General features: G+C 51.1%; 7 protein-coding genes across 7 annotated transcripts; 5 read left to right on the forward strand and 2 right to left on the reverse strand.

Annotated features, from left to right (window-relative positions):
• Positions 1 to 4,674: 4,674 nt before the first annotated feature.
• Positions 4,675 to 5,078, reverse strand: ASPBRDRAFT_199556 (uncharacterized protein; the record flags this gene model as incomplete). The annotated part of the gene is made up of 2 exons (XM_067621340.1): positions 4,675 to 4,731; positions 4,794 to 5,078. 2 exons carry the CDS (start codon positions 5,076 to 5,078, stop codon positions 4,675 to 4,677), a joined length of 342 nt encoding a protein of 113 aa, XP_067475101.1.
• An 873-nt stretch (positions 5,079 to 5,951) lies between these two features.
• ASPBRDRAFT_134312 (uncharacterized protein) lies at positions 5,952 to 6,167 on the forward strand (the record flags this gene model as incomplete). Its single annotated transcript, XM_067618595.1, has 1 exon — positions 5,952 to 6,167. A coding segment is annotated over one exon (216 nt), but the record flags the coding sequence as incomplete, so codon positions are not given.
• A 671-nt stretch (positions 6,168 to 6,838) lies between these two features.
• On the forward strand, positions 6,839 to 7,424 carry ASPBRDRAFT_47357 (uncharacterized protein). Its single transcript, XM_067625841.1, has 2 exons — positions 6,839 to 6,894; positions 6,969 to 7,424. Exons 1-2 carry the CDS (start codon positions 6,859 to 6,861, stop codon positions 7,176 to 7,178), a joined length of 246 nt encoding a protein of 81 aa, XP_067475103.1. The 5' UTR covers positions 6,839 to 6,858; the 3' UTR covers positions 7,179 to 7,424.
• A 1,975-nt stretch (positions 7,425 to 9,399) lies between these two features.
• Positions 9,400 to 11,030, forward strand: ASPBRDRAFT_325573 (putative GPI anchored cell wall protein (Dan4)). The gene is made up of 2 exons (XM_067623032.1): positions 9,400 to 10,173; positions 10,432 to 11,030. Exons 1-2 carry the CDS (start codon positions 9,687 to 9,689, stop codon positions 10,815 to 10,817), a joined length of 873 nt encoding a protein of 290 aa, XP_067475104.1. The 5' UTR covers positions 9,400 to 9,686; the 3' UTR covers positions 10,818 to 11,030.
• Positions 11,031 to 11,359: 329 nt separating this feature from the next.
• On the reverse strand, positions 11,360 to 11,916 carry pex4 (putative ubiquitin conjugating enzyme (UbcJ); the record flags this gene model as incomplete). Its single annotated transcript, XM_067627891.1, has 2 exons — positions 11,360 to 11,679; positions 11,760 to 11,916. The coding sequence occupies 2 exons, from the start codon at positions 11,914 to 11,916 to the stop codon at positions 11,360 to 11,362; spliced, it is 477 nt and encodes a 158-aa protein (XP_067475105.1).
• Positions 11,917 to 12,282: 366 nt separating this feature from the next.
• On the forward strand, positions 12,283 to 15,415 carry ASPBRDRAFT_58445 (endonuclease III domain-containing protein; the record flags this gene model as incomplete). The annotated part of the gene is made up of 2 exons (XM_067627892.1): positions 12,283 to 13,521; positions 13,922 to 15,415. 2 exons carry the CDS (start codon positions 12,283 to 12,285, stop codon positions 15,413 to 15,415), a joined length of 2,733 nt encoding a protein of 910 aa, XP_067475106.1.
• Positions 15,416 to 16,448: 1,033 nt separating this feature from the next.
• ASPBRDRAFT_33710 (putative DNA helicase) lies at positions 16,449 to 18,667 on the forward strand (the record flags this gene model as incomplete). Its single annotated transcript, XM_067623152.1, has 3 exons — positions 16,449 to 17,035; positions 17,109 to 17,141; positions 17,194 to 18,667. 3 exons carry the CDS (start codon positions 16,449 to 16,451, stop codon positions 18,665 to 18,667), a joined length of 2,094 nt encoding a protein of 697 aa, XP_067475107.1.
• Between the last annotated feature and the right edge of the window lie 994 nt (positions 18,668 to 19,661).

Raw genomic sequence — 19,661 nt, forward strand, 5'->3', positions numbered from 1 at the left:
CCAACCCCTCCAGAGATCTTGTCGAGTTCTATAATTAGGCGGAGTGATTGCATTGCTTCGACAGATTGGTTGCATGGACTTTGTGCTCCCAACTTGGGTTCCCAACATGGGTTCCCTTACTTGGGACCGAGGGCAAACTGCTTTACAAAGTCACTTTTATTGGCAACAGTTTGGCATCCGCCCCTATCGTCGCCATAGGATCTGACATACGTAGTATGCTTGTTGCTCATAATGGCTTATGGATATTTTGTGGTCCAACCACACACAAATCACTGCGACAGGGAGAATACGGAGTAGGCACAATTTTGCTCAAGTGCCTGCATTATCACACAGACAATCAAGAAGATGGGCGCACCTACTATTCGGCCGCCCATGTCTCACCAAAAATAGGAAGCTGACGTCAACGCACGGATTCGGGGGCCCCGCCGATTAGCGCCGCTCATTGTCTCTAGTCTTCCTGCTGACCTTCCTAAACCAGACCTGCCTTGACTTGAAAGGCATGTTTCAGCATCTGCCACAGTTCCGCTTTGGGTTGGGAAACCGTTGGCCATTAATCCCACAATAACCAGACTACTCCGTACTCCATAGCCAATTTAGCCATGCTGTAAATATCCGGCTGCCTGCAAACAACTGAGACCGGGCCGAGACTCTTGGCATTCTATGTGTGTGTATATATGCCTAAGGCATAAATACTCGAAATGGGGTCACTCTCGACCGCGTTTCACTGCGAGTCACTGAGTGCAAACCTCATTTTTCCGCTCCAGAGAATATGAATCTGTTCTACTTACTACCACAGTTAATTGGTTAGCCCGTCGGAATTGTGTCAAGTTTCAATCGGTCGCCAAGAAATTCATCGGACTCCACGTCTAGCCCTCTGCAACCGAGACGAAGAGTCTAGATCACCAAAAGATCCACCCACCAGAAATGACGGGACTCGCCAAATTTAGGCAGCAACTCGCAGATTCTAATACGCCGAGCATGTGCTCGTCTCGACGACTTGACGGGGAGTTCAATACTAGTATTCCTTTTGTGTGAGTTGTAAAGATAAATGTAAATCTATCTTGCTCTATGTAGTTATCCTTTTACTGCTTTTGTTGGTCATGTCCGACTGAGTTATGGTTTAGTACAATTAATAACACAATAGTTGACTGAATATATATATATATATATATATATATATATTACTAGAAACTACTCCGACTGTAGTAATACATACGCATTGATTATGATTGCCGAAGAGCGAAGAGTAGGTTAGGGGCGGCATCTAGTAGTATAATTAGTTTGTGACTTGATCTTCACATCATGAACTCTACAACCAGTAGCTTTAATACTGTAGAGATCTAGTTCAGAGAAATAATGGAGATCCGTGCTATCTAGACCGTACATTAGCCATGTCTCTGTATCCTACGTAGAGCTGCACTGCTTTGCTCTGCTTTAAGAAGAGCCATAAAAGGCTATACTACATGGTATATATATATATATATATATATATAATGACTCTTGAAGGTTGAAGCTTCAATCTGAAGAGTAAAGAGATCAAAGAATGTTCAGCTGAGACGCTATGTCGCCACCTAGTAACTACCTAGTACTAGTGATGCAGACAATGGTAAGATTAAACCTGTATATATTCCTGCCGTGTGGCATATACTAGTATGCCGAATGACCGATGAACTTGCTGCATCGTGGCTCGAAGCACTTACCTCGCAGCTTATTCTCCAACTACTAGTATCAGTCACCAAATAATAACTCTGGCTAATATCCCCAATGCCAGTGCCATATAACTATTAACTAAACACTGTTATGCCCCCATTCCAGCGGGCTCAACAGTGAAAGCTATGCGGATAAACTAACCAGCGGCTGTGGCCGCTCTACCGTCACACAACCAGAGGGCTGATTTCACTGTAGTCAATTGCTGCTATGGCCCAGTTTTTTCTTTCTCTCTCTCTCTTGCTGACCGACAACCGTTAGCGATACTCAACAATGACTGACTATGATTCATCAGAGCAGAACATCACTATCATTACACTTGATAATACCGGCCACGGTCCGCTCCGAGTCCCAGGCTTCGCAGACATTCCCGCTCCACTATGAATTCTCTTCCAACGGCTGAGTTCTCCATGGTCGCCGCGATGGCCATATCACCGATCGGTCCGCAGGAATATGAATGAACACAAGGATTGCGGATTGCAAAGTGGCAGAAAGAGACCTGTGAGGTCAACTCACCATCAAGACAGAAAACGTGGGAATGTTGTGTGCAGAAGCTGCATGACAAAGTGGTCTCCTTGAGCGAGAAGAACCGCTTTCGCGTGCTCGAGACCTGATCGCGCGGGCATAAGGCAGATTGAGAGGCACTGATCTTTCTGGGTGCGGGATGAGAAGGTTGATGCCGGATTTAGTGGAGGAGCAGGGGCAGCAGGGGGTGAGCGTTGGATTGGCGGTTTGAAACCGTTCTGACACTCCTGGATCCGTTGTTGCTTCACTTGATCTACAGACGGAGCCTAGGGAGGCAAAGTCGACCTCGACAATGCTCTAGCCCCCTACAGAGATGCAGCTGTCGCACCAAAGCATTCGATTGACGGTTCGAGTCCACCGGCGGCCATTCACGGCCTCCAGCAACCCCACACTACCTACACGATCGTTCTCGAGGACACATTCCGCAAGCGATCTCAGGTCATTGTGAGGATGAAGAATTACGAGCTTACTCCCCAGATCTTTCTCCACGTCAACGACGCCAGGCGGCTCTAGTGGCAGCCCACGAACATATCGCCGCCATTACTGTCTTTGCCCATGATGCCTCCAACATCCTCCAACCCTAGATTTTTTCAAACAGTACTTTTTCCTTCACGGAGCATTCTATGAATATGGTGACCAACATGGTAGCGGGGTGCATGGGAGCTTCGAGGCAACAAAGAGCTGGGCGACGGGGTTAAAAGAGGCGAGACAGCGCAGCCGGGGCTGGTCAGAGAGCATGCCTGAATTGAGATGACGAATTTGGCAAGTATGTCTGCTCCGGGGTTCTAAGCGTCTGTTATCCGATTTTCTGATATACCTTCTATACCCCTGACAGGCATGGAAGAAACTGCCGTTAAGAGCTGAGACCGGATCAACACTAGAATAGGCATTGAGGTATGAAAAGAGCAAGAAACCACATAAGCCAAGGCTTCGTTCAAGTCCTGAGAGCCATCACAGCAGCTGAGAGTGACCTAGATGGGGTCATGCCGTGATTAAATACCTCTAGAGAAACGAAGCACCTGGAATGTCGTTTGGGGACGGCCATCTTGTTACTGACACCTGGCTTGTAGCAGGCATCGTAGCTGAAGCCTATCGAACCCTTGGACTCAGCCTCTCCTGCCTTAAGTATTTGCTGATAGAGTCGTTACTAGTCGATGAGATCGAAATCACCGGAGGGAGTCAGTTGATGAAGTTGCCCTCGAACGTTCAAATGCACAGGTGCTACAAGATATGCTATATCATTGAAAACTCTTCCAGATCAAGGAAAAGCAGCCTGGTTACCCCGATCGGTTCGGTGCCTGGTCATCCAGAATGCCATATGATTGGGAATCCGTGCCTTGTGCTAATCACTTAGTACTGACTAGATGGAGCTGGTCCCGATCTAGTATCTTGGTGGCGTGGGCCGGTTAACAGACTTGCATGAACTGGGATGCCCTATGGGGAAAACCGTCGCGGAGAAGCGCTTACAGCCATATTGTGAAGCAACCATTCATGGCAACCCCGTTTGTTCCCCTCTTATGGTGCTCTAACATTTACTGGCAGGTCTCTACTTGCGTCTACAGAGTTCTTATGACCTGTTCTATACTGCTTACGGGGATAGTGTAGCGTCTGGAGAAGTACCTGGGAGACTATAGACAGATTGTGACTTTGGAGGGAGATAGTATTCGTGCACAAGTGTGTATGTCAGGGTCCAGCTATTAGATTGATGTTACATCGCTCCAGCAGGTCTCGACAGGAACAGCAACATGGCTTGGACCCTTCCTGCTCCTTACAGGGATACTATAGTGCGCTCCGGGGAGGCTTTTGGCGAGAATATAGGCAAATAAGAACGACCTTAGATACATGCTAACATCCAAGCGAGGACAGGCAGTTTCTCAAATGCTATTTCTGCTCAGTTCATACACCCAATTGCTTCTACAACTTCATCAAATGCCTCTCAGCCCACGTCCAACCCGCCCCAGATGCTTCTACCAAGACGACACCTACGATCATGTTCCCTCATGTCTCTACTCACACACATGCCACCTACTCCTCATATTCATCCTCCCCTACGGCCTAGCCATACACCAAGCCCGCCTAACAAGCTAGCGTGATCCCACATCCACCTTCTTCACCGACGCCCGCGCATACAACCCAAGCTACTCACTCCTCCTCACCGACCAAGCCAATACACTCATCCGCGCAGCCAACAGCAACACCCTCCCCCAGCACATGCAAATCAAAGCATCCACCCATCCCACAATGTGCATCGAAATCGCCTCCGTGGCGCGAAATGGTGGCGATTGACGATGTCGAAGAGGCTCTGGAACTCCTTTAGATTTGAGGAGAATGATCCTGGGAGGTTACGTATGGAGCATAGTTTGCAATATGAGGTTGTAGGGTAGTAGTACTACTAGTGTGGTATATACACGTCTTGGATGCCTATATAAAGTAATGCAGACTTCAACCAGAGCTAGATCCAAACACACTATCAGAAGCAATAACGGCAATTGCCACAATCTATCCAGGTCAGCACACACATATAAGAACCAACCTAGAGTAGCTTCAACTTCTACACTCACCAAAGCCACATCCACCCCCGAAGTCACCACAATATCCATCGCAGGCCGATATCCCCTTCTCGAACCAGCCCTAAGCACCAGCTTATCATTATGCCGCACACTCTCACACACCTCCGCGACTCTCCTATCCCCATCAATCACATCAAAACTCTGCAAAACACGCCCATGTCTCTCCACAACCAATGTAACTTCCTTCTTCTCCTCCTCCTCTCCTTTACCATCACCATCGACTGCAGCCGCATTGCGCAACCTCAGACTAAAATTCTCAAACGCCGGCGCAAACATCGGGGACCCCGTAGCCAGTACATTACTCCCACTACCACTATCACTACAACTACCTCCACGATTAGTAGTATCTCCATTCCCCGGCAGGGTAATAACCCAGGTACTCCTCAAGGACAATATCTTCCGATGAAATTCAAAGAGTGGCAACCCCGAAGTATCTCGGAATTCACGACATCCACCATCGTTGTAGTTATATCCGCTGGCGGTGAAGAGGGGCTGGGTTTGCTGCTCGTCCTGGTGTCTTTGACCGTGTATGCAGTTGCAGAGCGAGAAGCGTCACTGTGGGGAGGGATGAGAACGAGGGTGGTTTTGTGTTGGTGATATAGTTTTGTTGGTGGGCGATGGGGCGGGAGGGCGATTTTAAGGGTTTGCGGGGGGTGGGGAGGATACTTGATGGTGGATGCGGGCTTGGGAGGAGGCGGAGGACATTTTGGGATGAGTTTGGGAGTGAGTTGGGTCGTTTGTCGAAGGGAGAATGATATTTTATATTGTGTTAAGTGAATAGAATATGCCTCATAGAAAATGGAAGACGGTGGCTTGCATTGCGTGGTTTGTTTTCCTCAGCGCCCGAACGCACGCCCCGTTGCTTTAGTGTAGAGGGGGTGGAGAAAGGGTCCCCCAGTATGATGCTAAAGGATTCAGATCCCAGCAATAACCACTGCCTAGTTATCTGAACAGTCCCTGAGCTGCCTATAGGAGACTAGTTTCGGAACTGCAATCCGTCTGGTCAATACAAGATGCAATGAATGCCACCGTGCGCAGGAAATCCGTCGGGAATCCCGAGTGGGAGGTAGCCCGGTGGTTCACTATGAACGATTGCATCGGAAGTATTGTTGTTAAGGATATAATCATGCGTGTTGAAAATTGTGATAGACTGGAGTAGCTGCCCAAGAAATGGAGGCGATGAGCTTGATGAATAACTTTCCCTGTGTTGTGATCCGAAGCATCTCAGACTATGTAGACACGCATAAGAACGACCGGTGGCAGCCCTTTGCTACTGCGGCAGCGTGTGCGAGGGAGTTTCTGGCGTATGTGCAGCCTAGCACAGTCAATAGTGAGCCTGTCGTAAAGGACGTCTACCAAGGATAGAGTTGACGTGGTGATGAATCCATGTCAGTTAAGATAGCACGTAGCGAAGAATACCGGGCCGAGTGCCTCTGAGGGTCAAGCTGGACCATCAAACAAAGTCTGCTTTTACGCAGCAGTATACACTATAAGAGGTGCTCTTGATGAGCACTGGTCTTCAAACCATCCAGGGTGGCGAAACTTACTTTCAGTCATATTCAATATGCAAAGTAGTGGACCAGTTAGTCTATCATCACATCCCGGCTTAACTCCGAGTTCCTCTCGATGGCTGCATAATGAGAGAAAATCAAATGCAAGAAAGTGACAGTCTGCGATATGTGAACAACAGGCTGCCTCAGCTTGTTCTTTCTAGAGTCTCAAATCGCCAGGACATGTAAACCGATGTCAGACGTGAAATTGTTAGACTCGCCGATTGAATATAAGCCAATGTGTGCCATGTCTGGTATCATCAACATGAATCGACATGATTAGATTTCTGCTTGCGCGACTTCATATAGACCACCTGATGGAGTCTCCAAGCGTGGGACAGCTCGAAGAGGTTCTGTTAGCCTTATCACAAGTAAAGACCGGGCTGGAAGCAGCGTACGATCATGCTATTAGAAGAATCGAGTCGCAACCCAAGCCCTGCCTCCAACTGGCTCTGAAGGCTTTGTCTTGGCGATTTAGCAAATGGGCTGTCTATGCCGAGGATTCGATGGGGAAAACACCGCTAGTCATATACGTATGCGGTCTGAAATGGGAATGTGGTAAGGACAAAGATTCTTGTACAGTCTGAAGTAATTTTTAAATAGAGGCATCACGAACGCAGCACTTCTCATGCAGCAGGAAGCCAGCATTGAAGCCAAAGATACTTATGGATACATTCCACTGCACTTCGCTGTTCGCTGCAGATTATGGGGATATCGAGACGATGCAACTCTTCGTAGTCTCAGTGTCCACGTCAATCATTGCTGTAAATTCGACATAAGGGAGAATTGCAAGGCGTTGGGGCGAGCTGTCTGGGCCGTACACTAAGAAGGGGCATGTCCTGAATACTCAGAGACGAAGCCTCGGGACCGAAAGTTCAATCAAAGTATAACGGTGGCGTCGGAAAACAATACCAAAGTGGAATCCACATTGAGCCTGGGGGCGATTGTGAAACGCCCATGGCCGCTGTCATGGTCTGATGCGGTGTGTGAGAGTGGATTCCATTCAGTTGCGGGGAACTGATACCGACGGATAGTTACTTTGTCGGACCAGGGTTGATTTGGGTTGGTTAAGCTTTGTGGAATGCAGGGTATGCAAATTTACGGATACGAGATGATATCTTTTAATCTTTGGATATCGGTTTTGTGTGTTGCTCACATGCTAATCAATAAGTCTATCACATGTGAAAAGGTTGATGACTGTACACTATGTACCAGGACAATTGAATAATCATCATGTAAAGTGAGACAATCTAACCCGTGCGGAGGATATATTTGGCTGTGCGCGGTGCTGCTGACTGCAAGGCGTGGATAATTATAGTAGCCAATAGCTAATGGCGATAAAACTGAATGGTGATGCCACGTCGAATACGGGAGGGAGGATGGCTGACTGCGTTGGAGCTACTGCCACTCGTATTCACTATCAAGTTGATGATAGTTTCTGCAGACATGGTCACAGTTGGATAATAGAGTCCGTAGTCTTAGGCCACCCATGGGACAACGAGGCAGAGCAAGACATCCATCTGCCTGAAAGCTGCCTGAAGGGACAAGAAGACCGTCTGGAGGACAGGATGAGCAGCCAGGATACAGCCACTAATCCAGGGAGAGTCTAGTGCAAGCCTCATTCCCACCCTCCTACGCTGCTGTCAGCCAATAAAATCCCTCATTAGTGACACCACTTCAGCCACAGAGCTTAGAATAGCCTAGCAGATCCCAGATCCGGTGGAAGCTAGTCTCGGTCCGGGCTAGCGCGGGACCTAATCGGAGCTAAGCCCCCCTCGCCGACACTTGACCGGATGCGGAGAGGTTTTCTTCTCGGGAGTCCGGAAAGAACGTTTCTGACAGGACAGATAGGATTCACATACCGATCGACGGTCAGTTTGGCTGCGATCGGTAATGGGGATGATGCTGTTGATGAAGGGGATGGTTTATTGATCAATTGGGTTGTTAGATGGTGAGGCAAGGAATGAGGAGCAATTCAGGAACCATACCCCTGACGAAAGGGAGAGGGAGTCCACTCAGTCAATGGTTGCCAATAGTCACGGTGACGGTGGGAGGAACAGACCACGTCGCACTGGGTAACTAACCAACTACAGAGTAATTAACTAATTAACTAACTCGGTACCTCTCTGTTATCGAGCTATAGATAGATCATCGGTAAGTTCCATGTGCTCCGTATAAACTCACAGTAGTCGCGCCTATCACAATTTCCTTCAACAAGAAAGTAACTTCAAAATCAAGCAGATGAGGGGAAAAGTATCAAAATTACTGATTCCATGGTGTCGTCATTGATTCAGTCTGCCTTCCCCATTCGGGGTTTTCGTCGGGAGGTTCCCGCCGGCAGTTAGAAATTTTTGGCAGCGAAGTGAAACATTTGAAACTGTTGACCGGCGGATTGACATTTCCGGTCGCGGGTAGGCAGATAACCCCTCCCTCACTTCATCATCCAGTCTGGCGATAGCTGTAATGCAATGCGTTGACTGCAGACACAAAGAGGCGATTGGAGTGCCGGATTCATCCAGCGCTATTCTCGAATGGAATTGGCGTGCATGGCTGGACTCTGATGCTGACGTTGACTGACCGTCCTAGTTGGTTACTGGTACCTCCAATACCTCCACCTGATCACTCCCCTCCCAGTTGGGATGAACCACAGAAGTGGTCCCCAAGGTTCAGGGCCATCCATCCAAGACAGTAAAAGCGCCGGTTATCCATGTAGTAAGTGGTAGATAGATAGTTGTAGAGTACAAACTGAATAGTCGAGTCGTACTAGTACCAAGGAGTAATGGGATGGGCAGTGCAGTGCCACACTTGGTGCGAGGAACACTTCCGACTAAACTAGTCGCATCGTTAATTATCTACGATGCTCTTAACTTTTTGCTGCTATTCCTGGCCATCTTAACGGACTGGATTTTCTCGAAGCTCCACTTCGGACCTGCCAAGCCGAACCAGGCCTGCCTTGTTTTTTTCTGCCCAGTCAGTAGCCTTTCAGTATTTATCAGTGAGCGACTGCCAGGCAACCAAGTCTGCTTCCCCCCAAATCCATCTATTCCCATCCTTCCGGTGTGGCTTGTCTGCACCCAATTCACTGTCATCTGAAGAGTCTGTCTGAGACACCTCACAGCCTTGACTTCGCTAGCGCCCAGCTTTATTATCTGCCACTCCCGCCGTCGCTCATCTTCCTCTTCCTCTTTCGCTGCCATCATCTCGACTCATTCAACCGTTACCCAATTCGGCGTGGATCGATCTATAGGCCACTTCATTTCAGCTGTCGTCGGACTCTCTTCTTCTTCCCCTGAATCTTCCCACCGTTTAACTCAATCACATCCGATCCCGCGCCATGGCGTTCCCTACTCGCTTGCTCCATTTCTTGCTGCTGGTGTTGATCGCCTGCGCTGCTATCGCAGCCCCGACTGCCGATCAGTCCGATGCCACCAACTCGGTTGCCAGCGACTCGACTGCCCACGGGTATCTCAGTAGCTTTGAGGACAAGGCCCTGCATCTGTACGAAAAGTTCCGTCACGGAGTTTTTCACTCCGAAAATGACGCCGCCCAGACGGTGGAGGAAGATGCTGCCTTGTCCAGCCGTGCCAACCTCGCCAAGAGACAGGGTGTGAGCAATTCGACGACTGCTGCAGAGACCAGCCAGGCCACGGAACCTGCCACGACGTCGGCGACTGCTGCTGCCACTACTTCAGCGGAGAGCTCTGCCAGCAGCGCTGACTCGACCTCGGCCGAATCCACCTCCGCTGCGACCACCGCCGCGCATACAACCGCCGCGCAGACTACATCTAGCTCTAGCAGCCGTGAATCCAGCTCTAGCAGCAGTGAGTCGAGCTCTAGTAGCAGTGAGTCTAGCTCCTCGTCCACGTCCTCTCCTGTCACCACCACCACCTCCTCCTCCACCTCCTCCTCTTCGTCGTCGACGTCGACCTCTTCTTCCACCTCGTCAACGTCGTCGTCGTCGTCCAGTACGTCCTCTTCTTCATCTACCTCGTCCTCTACCACCTCTACCACCTCTGCCTCTACCTCTTCATCCACGTCTTCATCCACATCTTCGTCAACCTCCTCTCACACTCGGACAGCTTCTTCTACCAGCACCACCGTGCCTGCCACCACCACTTCTTCGACGTCGTCCACTTCCAGCTCGACTTCGTCGACCGCGCAGTCGACTACCATGCAGACCACGAGCTCCTCCACGCAGGACACCACCAGCACGACCAGCTCGACTAGCCAGCCCACCACTCCCTACACCTCCACCTACAAGATCACCACTACTCTGCCGGACGGTCAGCAGAGCACCGTGACGGCCGTGACAGTCGTGCACCCTACGGAGACTGCTCGCGCGGTGGCTACCGGCACCAAGTCGTCTCCCGGACTGCAGACCGACTCGGCTGCCTCTGCCAACGGATTCGCGCGCGAGTTTGCTCTCATGATGGGAGGAGCCGCCGTGGTGGCCATGGCTCTGTAGTCTGTCGACTCTTGTGACAAAATAACTCTACCATTCACCTTCAAGTGCATATTCGGCGTTATATTTTATTCTATCTTGACCATGTTTTATGATACCTCACTCACGATCCTTTGAACAAACAAGCAAGCCAGCATGTGCATATCTTCCGGCGTCCAAACAACCAGTCTCTCCTTGAAAAGCGCTGCATAAATGGGGTTTACCAAATAGGTGTTGAAAAGGGGTTTGATTTCTGATGAAGTGACATGTCTCTCGTTATATGATTCTGTCTGCAAAAAACTTTGAACTACATATGTTTCCAGCGTGTGCATATTAGAATTGTCACTATGACTGGATGTATTTACAACAACAAAGTAACCAACTGAGCTGAACTGAACTGAACATGAATAATCGTATCGTATCGTATCGTATCCTACTCCTGGGTATTTATCAACACAACCTCCCATCACAACCTCCCATCATATATATATAAGTAGTATATCCCCACCCCAACCCCATAATCACAACAATACACCCCACCCAATACTCGAAACAAAAGAGAATAATTATAAAGTAGCCCTCTCCTCCTCCGTATAAAACCTCACCAAACTCTCCCACGCGGCCACATCCCCATCCCTCACCAACGCCGCAACATCCACATTCAGCGGCGACTCGGGCCTCGGATCCGTAAGGAGCTGATGAATCGCGCTCAACGTACTCGACAACGTATACACGGGACTCCAATGCTCCGTGGTCAACAACGTCAGACAGATCTCGCCGGTGGTGAGGGAGATATTCGGGTGGCTGATTTTCGTCTTGAAGGTGATTTTGGGGGGTGTGAGGGGGTAGGTTGGCGGGATTTGGATGGAGAGGGTCCATAGGCCATCTACAATTTATTTCACGTGGTTAGTTTAGTTAACTGGTGGGGTGGTATGTAGGGAAGGGGAAAGGTTATGGGGGGTGTACTCTCGTAAGGCGTCCCCGGGACACCCTTTAATACAGCTTCCCAGTGGAGGAGGTCATCTTCGTCGACGGGACCGAGGTGGAGGAGGGCTTCGTTGGGGGAGTTGGTGTAGTCTTTTAGTTCGCGGAGGAGGCGGTGGGTTGTTTGATTGGAGGCCATTCTTATTCCTTCTTTTCTTTTCCCTTTGGGAGATTAGAAGGATTGTGTGGGTTGAGTATGTGGGAGGAGGGGAAGATTGATAGGAACAATTGCTGCTGGATGAATGGAGCAGATAAGGTGGATGCGATGAGTCGCGGTGGCTGGTGGCCGAGGCTCAATCAACTCCCGTGGGTCAACCGGTTTCTTTCCGTTCCGCGGTCGGTCGGTCTCGGCTCCATGTGTAATCCGCCATTACTGAGTCGCCCCTTGTTGGAAAAACTAAAGCCTAATCTCTCGTCGATCTTTGCGGAGGTACCGTACTACGTACTTATATTCATGTGAAGCTGTGTGTACACGGTGCGAAGTATATTCTACTATTGTATCAACATGCGCACTTCGCGTGCCTCGAAAGAGACGGCTAAGGTTCTGCAGGCTTTGTCGCCCCCTGCACGACGCCAGACTCGCAGTGCTTCCCAGGCTGCTAGTGTCCTTCAGGGCTTTGCTTTTGGGAGTGGTACCGCGCCGGATGTCTCTCTCAGTGATGATGATACTTCTTCGCTATCGTCTGTGCCTACGGTTGATATTGAGGATATCATAGAGCCGCCGGCGAAGCGTCGGAAGAGTGCCTTGGGCGGCACGTCCACCAGGACGAGTGCGCGCTCGAGCCGGAGGGCTGTCAAGGCAGAGACATCTGTCAAAGAAGAGATACTTGTCAAGAAAGAGCCTGTCGACGAGCCGGCTGAGAAGCCTCTGCAAAAGGCACGTCGGACACCAGCACGCAAGATCAAAACTGAGAATGGCTTTGCAATGGAGCCGCCGTCCAACTGGGAGACCATGTATGATATGGTCAAGAAGATGCGAGAGGCGAATCCTACCGCTCCGGTTGATACCATGGGCTGTGCCGAACTCTACTGGCGTGCATCCTCTCCGCGCGATCGCCGTTTCCAGACCCTGATCGCGCTGATGCTGTCGTCCCAGACCAAAGACACGGTCACGGCGGTGGCCATGCAGCGGTTGCACACGGAGCTGGGAGACCAGTCGACGACCATTGTGAAGAAAGAGCCCGAGGAGTATGACTGGAAGCCCACAGAGCAGGTCAAGGACAGCACGCTGAACCTGGAGAACATCCTGGCGGTCACCCCCGAGCGCCTCAACGAGCTCATTGCCAAGGTGGGCTTCCACAACAACAAGACCAAGTATATCAAGGCTGCAGCCATTATCCTCCGCGACCAATATGACTCCGATATTCCCTCGACCGCTCCTGAACTGATGAAGCTCCCTGGTGTCGGTCCGAAGATGGCGTTTCTCTGCATGAGTGCTGCGTGGGGCAAGCATGAAGGCATTGGCGTGGATGTTCATGTGCACCGTATTACCAACCTCTGGGGCTGGCATAAGACGAAGAACCCGGAGGAGACTCGCATGGCGCTGGAGTCGTGGCTACCCAGAGACAAATGGCACGAAATCAACAAATTGTTGGTGGGATTAGGACAGACCGTCTGCTTACCTGTAGCCAGGAGATGCGGGGAATGCGATCTTGCAGGAACCAAGCTCTGTAAGAGCGAGATCAGGGGCCTTGTAACACCGAAGCGAGACGCTGCTGTGAAGCATGAGGGGCCGAAGGTGAAGGTCGAGCAGGAGTAGATGTCGAATCCACTCAGTCATGGGGAATGATTGCCCCAGGCAGGCCTCCAGTCACTCTGCATTTTGTTTCATTTGACGGGTTTCGGCGAAACACGACCGCTCGGTTCTGCCCAGTCCAGCTTCCTTCCTCCGTTGCCTGTCTTTAACTCCTTGTTGATCAAGGCAACTTCCGTCAATTCATCCAGTTGTATTTAGTGTTGCTTCTCCGTGATAGAGTTGTCGATGTCCTCAACCTGCTAAACAGCTAACTCGGCCTTCGAGTAAAGCTCACACGCCCATTCCGTCACGCGTATGTCCCCACCTGCCAGAGCGAGTCGTCGCTGACATACTGGCACTTGCTAACTATGTCTCGTGTGTAGGTTGTATGGAAATTGGTGATATCGAGGACAACGGTTGGGTTTCAGAATTCGATACTCCGTACAATTGGCCAGGACCTCATCTAGGATATACTGAAGAACTGGTCCTCAAATTCGTCAACATGGAGGTCTGCCAAAAAGGTCCCACCTTGCTCGACATGCCAGACAATGTCATAGAAAGAATTCTGGAGTTCGTGGGCCTGCGTCGGTCGTGTATTATCGACCTTTGCCTGGAGCAAAGCCGCATGAAGCGGGACCCATCTCAATGTCCGAAGCCTGACAAGCGAGTACTTGCCGCTCCCTGGTTTGCGTCAAGCCAATGTTACCATCCAAAGCTGCCGACGGCGGTATTTCGATCGTGCCAAACCCTCCGCCGAGATGCCTGCGTCTTTTTCTTCTCTCAGAACCGGTTCAGCGTGCATATTCGCACCAGGTCGGATTTTCGGCTTTTCCAAGATTCGTGGTCATGGGGCCTGGAACATATTCGGTACTTGCATCTGGATTTGGGTTTTAGAGACGCCCGATCTCTCAAGATGGGTCCTGGTCTTCACCAAACACTCATGAGATGTTGGGAGGATTTTTGCAGAATGGCGCACTCTCACATGCGAAACCTCAGATACTTCAGTCTGAAATGCAAGGCCCGTGAGCAGGATGTGGTTGTTCGCCTGATGCGTACTATGCACCCGTTCCCCACCCTGTTTCAGTGTGCTTTCCATTTCAGCAATAGTCAGGATAAGATCTGTAGTTTTCGGCCTGTGATGAAGCGCACGGCGCGCCGACTGACGAACAATCTTCGCGATAAACCGCCCTTTCCGTTCACGCGTCTTCCCAGGGAACTTCAGATGATGGCGCTTGAGGAACTGCTCGTCAATCGTTGCGATCCAAGCCTGACCGATCCTACTCGGGGTGTTATCGTTCTGGATTACCGAGACCGTTTGCGGTTCAAGACTTGCTGTGGCACTTGCTCGCCGGTTGGAGGCCTGTGCTTCTGTGATACCACCGAGACGGCGTACTCCACGGGCTGCACCTGCTTCTCATCCCCATTGCGCTATTTCCTGGTTAACCGGGAGTTTTGTGAGCTCGCTCGTCGCGTCTTCTGGGGCCGGAACAAGTTTCTGTTTGTGGAGGAGGATCCGACTTACACCATGGGCTTCCTGAATGGCATTCCCACGTCGTCAACGCTGCTGATGCAGAATTTGACTTTCCACTTTCCCTTGTGCTACCGGAATGCCCCGCTGACTGGCTCACGCTCGGCCGAGTCCACCCTGCGGTATTGGGCAGTTCTGCGCCGTTTCATCCGGGAGCACTTTGACCTTGCGCGGCTGAACCTGACGATCATCGACCAGGGCCGGGCCACGTCGATGTACTCGATGGATCACCGCAAGAGATATCTGCGGCGGCTGCTTCTGTCGTTCTCCGACTTGAGAGGGCTGCGAGGTTACCGGGTGCATCTGCGAGATGACCGCGGGTTTGAGCGACAGGCCGTGGCGGCTGTCATGGGGTCGGTGAGAGCGTCCCTGTGATGCAAGTATCTTGGCTTGCAAAAAGCGATGTTTGATGCAAATAGCGATGCTTGTTGCAAATAACGTTGTCGATGCAGATAGAGATGTCTTTTGTGTCCTTAGCCCTTTTTTTTTCTCCTATGTTTTCATTTGACGCATCACGGAACACTTATCTCTTATGGTGTTGACTCGACCGGGCATCGATGATGAGTCTGTCTGACAGATATGGCTCAGAACTGTCCCGAGAGTCACCCTCGAGGTGCAGCCTTAGAGTCAGCCTTGAGGAAGCCTTCAGTGTTCGCGTGTCTGCCTAGCATAGCACATCTGCCTGATATTCAGCAACCAGCGACATGACCTATTTAAGATCAGCGATTAGTTAGCATGAAATAGTATGCAGATAGCAGTACTTAGTAGTAGTAGTAGTAGTAGTAGTAGTAGTAGTAGTAGTAGTAGTAGTAGTAGTAGTAGTAGTAGTAGTAGTAGTAGAAGTAGTAGTAGTAGTAGTAGTAGTAGATGAGTAGATAGATAGTAGGATGAAAGGTGCACGTGTAGTGAGCCACCAAACACGAACGCCCGCAGCTGAGGCACTCCTCAGGATAAATATGCCAGATGGTAAGTGAAAGGAAGAGAGAGAGAGAGAGAGGATGCCCGCCGTGTTCCTTTGAAGATACTATTCCTCCGCTCACCTAATCGACAACAAACGGGGGGGGTGGGATGAAGATTAACTGTGCATACGATGATACGGGACTACTTCGTATTTTCACTCTCCTTCACCAGTGATCTTGATCCGGATTCAGTTCGTGTTCTTGAACCAACCCTAAGTAAGTACTGATCGTGCAGACACGTCTGCTTGTATAGATATGACTAAGCACAGTACCTTCTCCACCATGAAGTCACCCCCCTCATCAAGAATAGAATATTTTCCCCGCGGCATCAACATTCTCCAACTACTAACATACTACTATATACTACACACTTCATAATAAACCCCAATTGCACACATACCCACATCCACAGCTACACCCCCAAAAAACCCCTATATTACATCCCCAAAATGGCCCCCTCCACTGCAACCCCAATTAATCCCACCACCTTCGCAACCACCCAACTCAGCCTCCTCAAGCTCGAACAAACCGCCGAAATCACCAGCAACTCCCTCTTCACCAACAGCGCCATCACCACCGCATCCCCATCGACCCGTCGCACACTACAAGCAACCGGTCACGCTCTCACGGGCATTGTCCTCTCGCAGTGTAGAACGGGACTGGGGGGCAGAGTCGTGGGGGAGTTTGTGCCTGATGCGGCTGTTAGTTCTTCTTCTTCTACTTCTAAAACTACTTCTGGTGGTGGGAGTAATGGTGGTGGGGACGGGAAGTTGAGGTTGGGTGCGCATGGGGTTAGAGTTGGGGATGTGGTTAAGGTTGTTGAGATTACTAGTTCTTCGTCCTCGTCTTCTTCTTCTTCTGGAAAGAAGGGGAAGGGGGATAAGGATAAGGATGGGAAAGGTGGTGGTGTAGAAGGAGTGGTTACGAGGGTTGGGGAGAGTGCGGTTTGGGTTGCGTTTGGGGGGAAAGATGGTGGAAAAGGAAAGGATTCGGCTGATGATGGGGTGGACGAGTTGTGGGGGAGGAAGGTTTGGATGTGAGTTTTGCTTCTTTCTTCTGTCTTTCTCTCGGTTGGTTTATGCTGGTTCGGTGATATTGACTATGTACAGGATCAAACTTGCCAATGATGTTACGTATAGACGGTATGTCTCTATTTCCACATATTCTAACAGGATGGTAAGCTTATCTACGTAGGATGAACCAGACCATGGAGAAAATGGTCAAAATGACCGACTCCGAACATACGCATTTCATGCGCGTGGCCTTTGGTCACACCTCGCCTCTGCTGCCCGACTACGATTCTATCGGCCCTTTGGAGTTTACGGATCCTACGTTGAATGACTCTCAGAAAGAGGCCATTCGCTTTGCCCTGGCAGCGCGCGAGATTGCACTCATCCATGGCCCGCCTGGTACCGGAAAGACGCATACGTTGATCGAGTTGATCGTGCAGATGGTGCAGCGCAAGCAGCGGGTGCTGGTCTGCGGCCCGTCGAACATCTCCGTGGACAATATCGTGGAGAGACTGGCACCGAAGAAGGTACCGGTGGTGCGCCTCGGACATCCAGCTCGGTTGCTCCCGTCCGTTCTGGAGCATTCACTGGAAGTGCTGACGCATACGTCGGAGGCGGCGGAGATCGTTCGCGACGTCCGCAAGGAGATCGACCAGAAGCAGGCCAGTATCCGAAAGACCCGAGCAGCGCGGGAGCGACGGGCCATCTACGATGATCTGCGAGAGTTGCGGCGCGAGTTCCGCGAGCGCGAGAACAAGTGCGTGGAGAACTTGGTTCGTGAGAGCAGTGTGGTGCTGGCAACGCTGCACGGGGCCGGGGGCCATCAGCTGAAGAACCAAAAGTTCGATGTGGTCATCATCGATGAGGCCAGTCAGGCTCTGGAGGCGCAGTGCTGGATCCCGCTGTTGTCGGCATCAAAGGTGGTCCTTGCTGGTGATCACTTGCAGCTGCCGCCGACCGTCAAGTCGACCAAAGATGATGCCAAGAAGATGAAGGCCAAAGAGAAGGATGACAAGAAGGAAAACGGGGAGTTGATGGAGGATGTCTCGCTGGAGACGACCCTGTTCGACCGGCTGCTGTCGATGCACGGGTCTGGAATCAAACGGATGCTCACGACCCAGTATCGGATGCACGAGAAGATTATGCAGTTTCCGTCGGACGAGTTGTATGAATCGAAATTGATGGCCGCAGACTCCGTCAAGGATCGACTGCTGAAGGACCTACCCTACGAAGTCGAGGAGACGGATGACACGAAGGAGCCGCTGGTGTTCTGGGATACGCAAGGTGGTGATTTCCCCGAAAAGACCGAGGAGGCGGATCTGGGTAAGAAAGCCCACCTGGGAGACAGTAAGAGCAACGACATGGAGGCTCTGGTTGTGAGCAGGCACGTCGATGCTCTAGTAGACGCAGGGATACACCCGGAAGACATTGCCGTGATTACGCCCTACAACGGTCAGCTGGCCGTGCTGTCGCAGATGCTGCGGGAGAAATACCCCAGCATCGAGCTGGGCAGCGTAGACGGGTTTCAAGGGCGTGAAAAGGAAGCGGTAGTGGTGAGTCTGGTGCGCAGCAACAGCGAGCACGAAGTGGGATTCTTAGGGGAACGGCGTCGACTCAACGGTAGGATCCCTACCAAGTGGCAAACCTGCATGGACTGACAGCATTAGTGGCCATGACGCGGCCGAAACGGCATCTGTGCATCTGCGGTGATTCGGAGACGATTAGCAAGTGAGTGTCTCCTCCCCCCCCCCCCCCCCCCCCCCCCCCCCCCGTCGTAGTCAGCATTTACTTTGTAGAGACAGTTGGTTGACGTCGGTCATTCTCCACAGGGGGAGTGGGTTCCTTAAACGGTGGATGGCATTCCTGGAAGAGAATGCTGATTTGCGGTACCCGGATGCTGGCGATCTGTTGTGATCACTTCGATCTAGTCTACTTTGTACCCTCGGACGTTGCTTGGGCCATCGAGTGTCACCGAAGCGGAGGTCCTGCAATCAGACCGGCGGTGGTCTGCAATGTTGTGCGACATCTGCACCAGACGGTCCCTTGCAGCAGAACAACAAACCGCGAAATCGTAACAGACAGCTCCACAAAACATACTCGCAAGGGATAGAAATTGAACGAGGCAATTCAGACAGACACGCGATGGCAGTAGTGCCCAGACAGGAGGAAAAGAATGTCATGGGCGCATTCCCCGATCCCGTCAACCATCCACATTCCGTAGGTATGGAGCTTAAATTTCCCATGTGGGCTGCTTGATGGAATTCCGAGCGCCCCTCCATTTGAGAGACGCCAACGAAGAGGGGAAGGGAAGATCGTGCGTCATGGCGTCGTGATGGGTTGCAGGAATCTAGAATTCCACGAGCGGGACAGTCAGCCTCGCATTCTCTTGTCAAAGCAAAGTTAGATTGACTAATGAAAGAGGATTGTGCCCGACCGCGACCGAGCGAGACGGCGAGGGAAGGGAGGGCCCGTCAGCGAGCGAACGGTTCCGAGCGTCTGATGGGCCAACTTAATCGGTTCTGGACGGGAGCGGAGGGGGGGAGGAGGCCACTTGGCGTGTTTCAGCGCGGAGGATTGCGATCGTGGTCCAATGATGAGAGAAAGCAAAGAGGAGTCTGAATGAGTCGCAAGGGATCCAAGCAATGGGTGAGT

Source organism: Aspergillus brasiliensis (assembly GCF_001889945.1).
Source record: "Aspergillus brasiliensis CBS 101740 unplaced genomic scaffold ASPBRscaffold_14, whole genome shotgun sequence".
Classification (NCBI taxonomy): domain Eukaryota; kingdom Fungi; phylum Ascomycota; class Eurotiomycetes; order Eurotiales; family Aspergillaceae; genus Aspergillus; species Aspergillus brasiliensis.

Coding starts and splice junctions, on each gene's coding strand:
- ASPBRDRAFT_47357 (XM_067625841.1), top strand. CDS start 6,859: ATGGGGAAAACACCGCTAGTCATATACGTATGCGGT. Junction 6,895..6,968: donor TAGTCATATACGTATGCGGT/CTGAAATGGGAA, acceptor GGCATCACGAAC/GCAGCACTTCTCATGCAGCA.
- ASPBRDRAFT_325573 (XM_067623032.1), top strand. CDS start 9,687: ATGGCGTTCCCTACTCGCTTGCTCCATTTCTTGCTGCTGGTGTTGATC. Junction 10,174..10,431: donor TGAATCCAGCTCTAGCAGCA/GTGAGTCGAGCT, acceptor ACACTCGGACAG/CTTCTTCTACCAGCACCACC.